Source organism: Ixodes scapularis, unplaced genomic scaffold, assembly GCF_016920785.2.
Source record: "Ixodes scapularis isolate PalLabHiFi unplaced genomic scaffold, ASM1692078v2 PGA_scaffold3__209_contigs__length_174095766, whole genome shotgun sequence".
Classification (NCBI taxonomy): domain Eukaryota; kingdom Metazoa; phylum Arthropoda; class Arachnida; order Ixodida; family Ixodidae; genus Ixodes; species Ixodes scapularis.
Window position 1 is genome coordinate 75,248,268 of NW_024609868.1, and position 11,765 is coordinate 75,260,032.

At 40.6% G+C, this 11,765-nt stretch overlaps 1 protein-coding gene across 1 annotated transcript; it reads left to right on the top strand.

Moving 5' to 3' along the window:
• Positions 1-8,061, top strand: LOC115315996. Its single transcript, XM_029975304.2, has 5 exons — positions 1-96; positions 818-879; positions 1,093-1,182; positions 6,883-6,909; positions 7,611-8,061. The coding sequence occupies exons 1-5, from the start codon at positions 18-20 to the stop codon at positions 7,725-7,727; spliced, it is 375 nt and encodes a 124-aa protein (XP_029831164.2). The 5' UTR covers positions 1-17; the 3' UTR covers positions 7,728-8,061.
• Positions 8,062-11,765: the final 3,704 nt, after the last annotated feature.

Sequence of the window (11,765 nt, forward strand, 5' to 3'; positions counted from 1 at the left end):
TCCCGACTAGCTTAGTGATGAGGTTCCTCGTGTCAACCTTCACATTGGCTGCCCTCATCGTTGTAGCTACATCTTATAGCTTCAAGTATTTGTGCTGTACGTAACTGGTTATATTCTCGTTGGTTTCATCGCGGAAAATATGTTGTTATTTTATGCAGTGGGAAAATTAGTTACACATCTCGGGGAGCTCAAATGTCGCACTGACGGAACGCTAGCTGTAACGGTAAAATGCAAAAGATTGTTAACCTAACACTACAAAAAATTTGTTATTTTTTAAAGTAATTTTACGTTTGAGTCGGACCACGTTAAGTAATAATATATTGATATTTTATTTATACAGTTGAATTTACAGTCTCTAGGTATTTTTGCTCTCCACTCAGTGTTGTTTATTTATTATTTAATGAGAGAAGTGGGAGTCGCTTTTTGGGGAGGAATATTCTTAACCTATTGACCCATAATATGGTAGCCTTTATACGAACCGAGCCTTCGCACGGGAGGCGAAGACTCCATCCACGCGATTCGCCAAAAAATAGAAAGGTCAATGGTGAGGCACTCATTATATTCTGACCCATGAGCATGACTCATGTTCAGATTCGGATCACAACATTCAATGTCCTGCTCAAAATCTTACCTATATCACTGATTCGAGTCAAAATGTTATCCTTGTCTCCTCATTTGTTCATTTTCTTCGGTAATAATAACAATAGTTTGCTTGAGTGGTGTGTGTTAAACGCGCGATATTGTTTTTTAGATAAAGGTGCTTATTTTTGAGTGTATGTACAGTATTGTGAGCGTTCTCAAACACGCTCTTTTGCAGACTGGCCCGAGATGAGGCTCAGCGGCACTCTCGACTGCGTTCGGATACGGGCATCGAACGATGTAAGTATGCTAATGTTCTAACAATTGACTAACTAAATTTGTCGACATAGAAATGTATTTGTTTTCCTTTTATTTTTATATTTACATAGTTTAAAAGGGTGTCAGGTACTCTACGTTTGAAAGCTTCGAAGGAAATAATTTGACCCTTTTGCAACTTCTACCTGCTGATAAGAACTCTGCCTGTTTATATCTCTATTTTTTTTTTTTTTTCAGTTGAAACAAGGCTTGCTTAACCTCGAAGCGGAGACAGGATGTGATTCCGGCCTTTGCATTGTTCTCAGCTTGTGTGCGAATCCAGGCTTGGTAAGCTATGTCCGCATAAAATATCTAATTGAAAAAATATATTTTTTTTACGTTTTTTTTTTCAATTCTGAAGTATGCGAAACATTTTGTAATACCGACCCGGTTAAGAAATTGCTGTCATCTTTTGTAAAACTAAATCAAAGCTGCGAAGTATTTTTTTTTTATTTAAGCTCTACATGCACTGTCGGCAGCTAACGTTAGAAAATCTTGGACTGTAATGAAAAGAACTGATAACAAATTACATCACTTTCTGGTTTGTATGGTATACTGCTGTTTTCTACTGTATTCCCATACGTAGAGTTTGTCATGATGCGTTTGGGAAATGATTCTTTGATAATGCAGGCCCATGTTACGTTTTATACCCCAGTCAGTGTTTTCATTATGTAGACTCACTTTTGTTTGCGTTTGACGAATGTATCAACCTAATCAAAGGCTCAAAGTGTCTGTAGAATTGACTGTGCATTTTGTTAAAGTGAAGCTTGCTAAAAGCCCTATAATATAATGACATCGGTATATTCTTGCTTAAAAATTGGAGCAAACTCTCATTATTTTGGAAATATTATAGAAACTGGATTTAACTTCATTTCATTTATTAATCCCTCAGGTCTCGAAAGCATTACAGAGGGGAGTGGGCGGTTAACTCATAAAAGTAATTTAGTTCAGTGAGGGAAAAAAAACACGCGCTACGCAACATCTGTTGAAAAATTGGGAATAACATTTTTAAAATCAACAGTGTTAGTTATTGAGACTATATGTGGGGGTTGGAATACGATTCCAGTCAATGGAGGTCTGGGGTAGAAAAGAGGAATTAAAAGTGGAGGCGCTGATATTAGGAATCCCTACCTTTAGGTCATGGTCTACACGTGATGATATGTACGATGGTTCTAAAAACAATGCTTGACGGAGAGCGGGTTGAGAGTAATAAATCTTGTGAAATAAACAGACAATATATTTTTCTTCGGGAAGAGAGATTAGGCAAGGAGAGCGACGATTTCATGGAAGTCACACTGGCTCTGCGATGATAGTTCGGAAGTATGAAACGGGAAGAACGATTCTGAATAGATTCGACAGCTGATGCAAGGGTGATACCGGGGTTCCAAATAGAAGCTACATATTCACGTTCAGGACGAACTAGGGTTTTATAGGGGAGAAGTTCTAACGAAATGGGGAGCAAGCGGGAAGTTACGTTTCAGATAGCCCAAAAGTCGATTTGCGTTGTTAGCGACATATTGGACGTGGATATTCCAGTAGAAGTCGTTGTTTATGTAAACTATCCGAAAGTAGTTTTACTACATACACATGGATGTGGTCTTAGCAATAATAAACCTATATGTTTCATTAACAGTGCACTCTCTATAAAACGTAAAAGCATAATATTTGCTTCCACAATCTCAACTTGTTTTCTTTCATTGGACTTCCAATGAAATATCCTATGTGAAAGTCAGCTTTTCATATTTTATTAACGATCTTTTTTTTAGCTTATATTCTTAACCATGGACAGCTGGTATTAAGAAAGATAAACTTTTGGAACAATCCTCAATATTTAATTTCTGCAGCTGTCGATTGACTAAAATTCAGTATGAAACCATAAATTAAAAGTATTTTCTTAACTTCCTCGATGCTTTCTAGAAGACTTACCAAAACCTGTTAATATTCAAATGAAGATATCCCAATATTGAGCCTAATATACTGACATAAATTAAATGTTTTCCAAAAAAAATAGTGACTCTTAGTTTGAAATCAACATTACTCTAAATTTCGCAAACACCGAGGAGAATGCTAGGAAGGTATGCACACGCGCTGTATGCGCTCGTCCTCTCTGTGTAAAACATTCGATGTAAATAACAAAATAAAGCGTACACAATCGCACGTGCGAAGTGCCGCTTCTGATAAATGTCTTGCGTTAGAAGCGTTACTGCTGCAGACGCTAGCACGTGCAGCCCGTATAACTATGTGTTCGTAGAATGCAGTTGGATCTTGGACAATTTATCGAAATGTCTATACATTAACTCAACTCTGATACGTCCCACCGCGGTGCTGGCGCTTCCGGCGAATTTCCGGTCTGGTGGTGCGGGCGGGAGTCGCCATGCGGGGCCGGGCATTGCTGTGTTGTTTTGGAAGAAGTGAGGCTTAGACCTGCCTTCTCGTCAAATCGCTGCGACTGGGGCTGAACCAAAAGAACGAGAAAAGCTATCAAGATTATTTTCCCGTGTTTTGCTTGCCCGGTTTTTCCGAGAACGTGGATAGGTGCCGTGAAAAGGCACACCCTGTCGTGATTGAGTGTTCCGACGTAGGCTCCCAGCCCGGCGACACTACCTTGTACCGGGTAGGAGACAGGCTCGAGGAGCCGGGAGGCGACGAGCTCAGCAAAAAAGAACATTCTATATTTACATTAATTACAACATCGCTTCAGTGTTCGTACCACACCAACTTTACGGGTGTCCTTTCTTTTTATATCCGCCTCGCCATCTCGCCGTCCACTGGCTTGTCCAATCGCAGGGACCTACGTGGTCCTCGGCAGCCAATGTGGATGAAGTTCGTGTGCCAGCGGCCAGCCAATGCGGAAGAAGTTCGTGTGCCAACGGCCAGCCAATGCCGAAGAAGTTCGTGGCGGGTCTCTCGGCGTGGTGGCTCGCTCGCTGAAGAGTCATCCACACGCACACGCAGACACCCAGCTTGTACAAAGGTTGCCTCGAGAGCCGAGTTCTCCAAAGCTCCCGCACGAGCCGCCGGTCGGTGCGAGAGCGTGCTTTGGTCCACGCGAGCCAGGGGCACGCGCCGCTCTCGTAAACGTGGTACGGGTGTGTCGTAGCCTTTCACAATAACCCAGACGCCATCAGAGACCACAGTTGCTTGTGCGGGAAGCACTGAGTCAGATTCACTGAGATTTATGATCGTCTAATTTTTTTTATTTTGTTCCAAGATGAGCACGGGAAAACCGTTAAATTGTTGGGACCACCCGCATACCACGTCCAGTGCAATTTTCGCGTTCAAACGACCGCCTGATCGTTCAAACTAACGTCTACTCGTTGAATCGACAACGGCTCGTAGACCACACTCGGACGCGGTAATTTCCATGAGAACTGTAAGTCCGGGACTTAAAGGTTTAAAATGTGAGGATTGTTTGGGCTAATTAATCTCAGTTTAAACAGCAGGTACAAGGGGGTGTTGCTGATTGCTACGAGTGACCATCACCGGCTCGTTATGCCTGATTCACATGGTCCGATTCTGCTTGCGATTTATAGTATCGACGCCGAGCATCGCTGCTATCATTCATGCTTCTTTTGCAGCCCGAGCGACGTCGTCACTAAAAATAGCAAGCCGAATTTCGTTATGGGAATCAGGCTTAGCGTACATACTGCGGCGTGTACGCGAAATGAATCACCGCACGTCACATTATTCACGCAAAGTTTTGGGGTGAAACGCGCCTTCTTAATCTCGCTGAGGCCACTAAAGTAGTCAGACATTGTTAAGAAGACATAAAATCAACACTTCTAACGCGAAAAAGAGCACGGGGACTTCCGCAGTCGTCAACTACATCGCATTCCAATGGTCTCTTACTGAAACACGGGGTTCTTCTTGCCCACCCTCCATCGCGCATGCGCGACGCCAGAGACGTCCGCTAGGGGTGCGCCGATTTGCTTGTAGAAATGAGTGTGTGTATTGTAAACGATGTTAATTTCTTTGTTACTTTAAGTATTCCTCAGAGAAACGCATTGGTGTCTTGTTTTAGTTTCGCTTCCGTTAGCGGCCTGTTATTATGCGTTTCAGAAGCGGTTTGATTATTTTTCAGGACTGCTTTATTTACCATGAAACTACTAATAACCTAGTTTTTTTTAAGTTCTCTTGATACAATCATGATATTTAAAAAAATGTACAACGATAGGAACATCTCGTTGTTATGCGTCACCTTTTACATATTACCTTACTAACGCAGCTTTCTATTGTGCGGCATGCTATTAATGCAGTAGCGTCCAGATTTAGTAAATTGTTCTGGCAATCCCACATTTACCACACTATTGATAATAATCAATTTGATGCTATGTTAAATAAGGCTTTCTAGATTCCGTCTTTCCTGAGCTGTCATTCAGCCATGATTTTAGGTTTCTGCAAATTATACATTACGTAGCTGCAATCTGAGATAGTGATCAGATGAAACTCACTTTTAATCTCCAGTCATTATACGATCGTGGAGCTGGATTTATAAGTAAATTTGTTTTTTAAATTCTCTTTCGTGGTACAACAAATTGTATCGTCAGTGTACGATTTATAAAAAAGATAACACTAAGCTTATTCTAAAAATGAAAACGCTTCTCTTGACTTTTCCTATTTATTCGTAGACCATTCATCACTTCCAACCTGGCGTACCTTATTAAATTGTTTACTGTCAACCTATGGCGCGTATTCTATTCCTAGAACATCAACAGGCTGAAAAAACCTCTTTGGATAATTAGGATCTATATCTGGTTAAACTCGCTTAAATACTGCTCTTTACTAATTATATTTTTGAGGGCTTACGCCACCGCACTAACTCGTCTTTGTGCTTTTTGTTTGCATTAAGTTGCCTACTGTCATCTGTAACTCACTCTGCATTTGAGGGCATTGAGAAAAATTAATAAATACATGCACACATATATAGCAAGCAAAAGGCGAACCACAAATGACTAAATAAGTATGTAAGTAAATAAATATCAAGCAAGTAAATAAATTAATAAGCCGACAAATGAATAAATAATAAATTAATAAATAAATAACTTCATTTATAAGTACTTCAATAATACATTTATAAAAAAATAAGTTAGTATTTTTAAAAATAAATATTTCAGGCTCCTGTTGTCCATTTAAAATACATATCAAGAACGAAGCAAAAAAATACAAGATATTAATTAGTGGTTATAAGCAGCAGTTGAAAATCATAGCATGCTCTTATATTTTGCCATACCATTATTGAGGCGCAGATATCAATAACATTACTAAGCCTATTATAAGAGTTTTACAAGAAAATAGCTAGCTAATTGACGCGTTTGAAAATGGCCGGAATACGCAGTTGCCCCAGTCCAGAGTTACAAATACCAATTGTTAGTTTACTTTAGATTAATAAAATTTAAAAAACAATTGGTTCTAGCGGATGCTGTGCCGTGTCTGTTTATGAAACAATGGCAGTAGAGGAAAACCAGAATGATCGTTGTTTTCACTTGTTCGTGTTGTAAATTTAATCAACACGTCGAAATTTAAGTTCTAATTTTCGCATGGAAAGCCTTTTTGACCACGAAATATATCACAACTTGGTTTCTTTCTAATTCTGGAACTCTACAAACATTTCCCAGGAACCCACTATCTCCAAGAAAGAAATTTACTTTTGATATTTAAGAAGCAATTCTAAACCTGCATTATTTCGCAAAAAATATCAATGAAGTGAATGTAAGGGTGCAGGCAAATCGGTTTAGATTGAACATGAGAAACCCCGAGCTTGCAGGCAAAACTCGACACCAATACCAAAAGGTCTCGAGAACTTTTGGCGTTCGTGTCGATTTTTGCTTGCAGTATCGGTGATTATGTCGTGTTCATTGTCAAATACATTATTTCGAGAACGCGAAAGCACTCTAGGTTTGGTAAGAGCCACCAACAAAAAGCCTATAAAGATAAGCAATTGTTCATTAGGTCCCAAGCTAAATGCGTGACACTTATCCTCTCTTTCAGGATGAGGGGCTTCGGAAATTTCTGACCGTAAGTAATTTGTTTGGCTCTTCTGAATAACTCAATTTCGTTAATGGCCTTTAACTCAATCTGCTCGCATTAATGTGATATAAGAACGTGTTGACCTAACACCGGTCTCAGGCACCTAGCACTCGGATATATTGCCTCTTATTTATTTTCACAATAATGTTTTATGGAGTAGTTATCTTTTACCTTTTTAGTTAACGGAAAAATGTAGTTGTGTATATATAATTAAAAGCTTAATCATCGACTGAAGAGAGACCAGGCAATCACCTAGTTAGCATCCTGCAATTATATACTCATGGCTTGTTTCTTTTTTTCCTTTTTCATTATAATGCTGTTAATCTCTTCCGCATTGAAAAAAACATTATCACACAGGCTACCGGTAACATGTTTATCGAATGTACTTTCTGAATGTTATGGCGTTCATTTGCTTCACATACTAACAAAGCCAAGTTAGTATGAAAGTCCTCATTTCGCTAAACTTTTCTTTTTCTAATTTTTGCTGTCGTTTTTATGCTGCGTCATTGAATTTGTTACTAAGTGACTACTTAAAATATAACCCATTAAAAACCTATCATATTTTGCTTAAATCACTCACCCGCTTTGACAAATACTACTACTTGCACTTTATTTTTACTGTTTACGTGCCGTCAAGTTTGTTCTTGAAGAATCATTCACTATAATTTCTTCCTATTTTTTTTTTTCAGGACACACAGCACGACGAGATAAGCGAGCTGCTGCATATGTGTTCGCCGCTAGATCGAGCATCGCGGCCATACACCGAGCAGTCGAATATGCAATGGATTTTGGCGTTCTTCCAATGAAAAGACCAATCCACGGAAATTTGTTGAAGGAATTTTTCTTTTTGCACTAGATAAAGCTGTGTGCTAATATTTTCGTTCTATAATAAACTAAGATGGGTAAATGATTAAAGGTTGAAGAATACAAATCACTCTAAAGAAGAAAAATACACGATCACAAACTCGCACCATCAAAATGTAATGCTACATTTCTTCTACTCCTCCTTATTTTCAGGCGAAGGAAGAAAAATACACGATCACAACTTCGCACCACCAAAATTTAATGCGACTTTTCTTCTACTCCTCTTTATTTTCATGCGAAACCTTTAAAACGTTTCCAAGGAAATGTTAGATTCAAACTTTTTTTTTCCTGAGTTAAGCTAAATATGTTGAATAAAGGAAGCTGATCAGTGGTGGTCTATTTACATATTATTTACAAGAGAAGACTGCAGAGATCGTTGGTGACATTCGAGCCCTGCGAACATGTCGCTAGCTCAACCAGGAACAGTGCGTGAGGCGTGGCCCGTGCTGAGGCCGCGCGTCTTGGCTATTGCAAAATGAAGACGACGAAGTCCCATCGTAACACTTCCCCCTTCTCGATAGAACTAATCAGTTTCTCGAAAGCGCACTGGTTAATTTGTAACGCGCTTGGGGCGTGTTCTGGGTAGAGGCACCGGAACAGACGAGGAGGATGGTCCAGGAGAATTTTCTGATGTCGGTTCAGTATTCGGCATAGCAGAGTCCTGTCCCTTGATGAGCGGTGTAGGCTCTGGAAGTGAAAACGCACCAGAGGTGTTCGCTGGTGAGAATTCCGTCTCTGAAGATGCCTGGCCTGAGACACATACATCTTTTTGTTCATCGGGATCCGAGTCGAGAAGTGGCCAACCCTTCTTTGTCAAGCTGGGCATAGTTCATTCCCTCTTACCGAGCGTTCTAGACCCGTAAGCAATGGGAGCTTCGCAGCCTTGGTTGTCAAGCTGGGCAAGTACGGGTCCTAAACCGTAGGGAGAGGCATCGCATGACAAGAAGAGCGGCTTATCAGTATTCTAGTGCGCCAGGACCTCTGCTGACGAGAGCAAGTCCTTCAGCACTTGGTAGTCCTTCTTATGTCGGGACTCCCATTTCCATGGTACATTTTTGTCGAGCAAGCGATGCAAGCTTTCAGCCACAGTTGCTCGATGACTGAGGAACCGATTGTAGAAGGCAATCCTTCCAAGAAATGATTGTAGTTCCGACTTGTCTTTTGGCTGTAGCGCTTCTACAATCGCCTTTACTTTTTCTTGTGTCCGCCGAATGCCTGCAGCATCCACTTGGTATCCGAGGAATTCAACCTCCGACATATCGAAATGGCACTTTTCTTTCTTGACTTTGAGGTTTGCTTGACTCAAACGTCGTAGAACTGCTTCGAGTCGCTCTAAGTGCTGGTCCTTGGTGGAGCCAGTGACGAGGATGTCGTCAAAGTATGTGGCGACGCCCGGTAACCCAGCAAGGCATACGTCTATAAATTTTTGAAAGATAGCCGGGGCTACAGATATGCCAAAGGGTAAACGCTTGACGCCGTACAGTCCCTTGATCGTATTGATACACAATACCTCAGGCGTAGCTTCATCGAGTCGCAGCTGCTGGTAGGCTTGCGCCAAGTCAATGTTTGAAAAGTGCTTTCCTCCACTGATTGTGGTAAGGAGCTCTGGTACAATCGACAGTGGGTAGGTCCCAGGGTTGACAGATGCGTTTCCTGTGCTACGATCCCTTCCTCCCATCCTCGTCGCAAGTGTTCAGTGGTGGTCTATTTACATGTAATTTACAAGAGAAGACTGCAGAGATCGGTGGTGAGCTGCAAGCCCTGCGAACATGTCGCTAGCTCAACCAGGAACAGTGCGTGAGGCGTGGCCCGTGCTGAGGCCGCGCGTCTTGGCTATTGCAAAATGAAGACGACGAAGTCCCATCGTAACAAAAGCAAACAAGTGAAAATGTGTTACGTTGTGATCATTCCTAGAACGCCGAGAAGAGGCAGAGGTTCGTAACGAAGTCGCCCTTGTCCGAAAAATCAGAAGATTCGAATACTTTCAAACTCGTTTGTCCCGTTCCAAAAGCATCCTAGACCCCCGCCTCCTCTCATTCCAATGGTGCGTTTGCCGTAATATGTATATGTCATTAATAAATTAACTGCGAGCTCACTGCGTATATTATTTACCGTTTCTTTTTTAACGTTTATTGGCAGACACGCCCTGAAATGTATCTACTTTCTTGCAGAGATTAACGTCTTTGGTGTCAGACTGTTATCTTCATGATGTCATCCACTCAGCATTCCCCTTCGAAGAATGCCAAGTGGATGGCGAGATAAAAAAAACAGTCCAACATAATTGCGATTGATTCTGGGGGCAATGACATCGAGGTTTTGCTTAAGCACTGCTGCTTATTGAACTGATGGTTAATCCACATGAAGAATAACGACCTAAAGATTGCTAAACAATGAATAATTAAAAAAAAACAAGTCATATACTTTGTATTGCATATCAAACAGATTAAATGCTTGCCATTAGTTTAATTAAAGCAATATTAAAAATTAAAAAAATATAGTTTTAAACGTAAAAACACTTTTCTAATATTAATCTGATTTAGAATATAATATTTTACATTTTTGAACGCCTCAGCGCTCCATAAGTATAATATACCTTGTTTCCTGCGGTACATATAGCTGGAAATAAAGTGTCTTTAAAAAGAACATAGCTGGTACTTTCTCTTGGACATTACTGGCCCGATATTAGCCTATAGCGCCCTGTGCTCGCTATCCTCAGGCTGCAGGTCCAGTACTACGGCGTCCAAACAAACGCAGGTTTTTTTACCGTTTAAATTAGGAGCACTATTTTCTGCTGTTCATTTTGAATGGTCATTAGAATGTGTCACATACATATAAATGCAAGCCAAATCGTGCGAGCGCCCATCGTCAGGTTGTCATAGTCCACTAAAATCACTCATGCTTAGTACACAGCTACTCATTTTTATGATTGCATGTTTCATTATAAATTTGCCTAATTGCGTAATGTTTCCAGGTGCTCCTAAATCTTGTGTACCTAAACGGAGCATGCGAAAACAAAAGCAACATTAAAATAATTTTAACTGCACGGCAATTTTACTCTGCTTACAGATCAAAGCGCAGCTTCTCAAAGTCTATTTGCTAAAAAGAATTGAAGTTTTTAAAAGTTACACTAACCGACATCGATTTTCGTCTGCGTACTTCCACAAGGCGCTAAATAAAAGAAAGAGACAAGTCGATGGTATAAATTAAATTCAAATATTTATTTTTAAACGTACAGTAAAGGCCGCCCCTCCCCCCCCCCCCCCCACACACACACACATACAGACAAAACAGAAGAAGGAAAACTGCTAAGAGAATTTTGGTGGGTCTGGAAGCCCGTTACAGGAGGATAAGGATGGAAAGTATACGGAAATCTTGAAGGCCAAACAAAACTAAAAAAAAAAAAAGTCTTTTTTCGGTAGTTTTGGAAACGTTGGAAACATTGTCCAATCAGAATAATTCAGCAACGATCTAAAAGATAGCTACTAAGGCCAATAACGGCAAGAGTGTTTTGGCGAATTTTGGTGGTGTAGTATCATGTAAAACTATTTTAGCGTTAACGAAAACTTATGTCAATATGGCGGATTCTTCGCTACTCATCTGTATACTGCCAGCAGAACAAATCCCATCCGCAAGTTAATACTGCAGATTTGGCGAGTTGGTAAGGCATAATTACGAAGCAGCGCATAGGTAGACAGTTACTCAAAATCCAAACACACCAAAAATATACACTCACACTTCAGTTCGAGTGTATATTTCTGTGTGTTTAGATTTTGAGTAACTGTCTACCTGAGCGCTGGTTCGTAATTATGCCATCCACAAGGGACATCCAAAGAAATGTAAGCCGATTCACCGGGTAAATCTCTTTAGTCACTTTAGCTTTGCGAACCCTTGTGCGCAACGCGTTAAGTTCTCGGAACTCGGGAGCGCATCGGCTTTGGATCTGTTTCAACTTATCGCTGCGTACCATGGTGAGACCCTGT

Bases quoted from the DNA above. Each gene is read 5' to 3' on its own strand.
- LOC115315996 (XM_029975304.2), top strand. From the start codon at position 18: ATGAGGTTCCTCGTGTCAACCTTCACATTGGCTGCCCTCATCGTTGTA. The intron at 880-1,092 runs GTAAGTATGCTA...TTTTTTTTTCAG, and splicing joins GGATACGGGCATCGAACGAT to TTGAAACAAGGCTTGCTTAA. The intron at 6,910-7,610 runs GTAAGTAATTTG...TTTTTTTTTCAG, and splicing joins GGCTTCGGAAATTTCTGACC to GACACACAGCACGACGAGAT.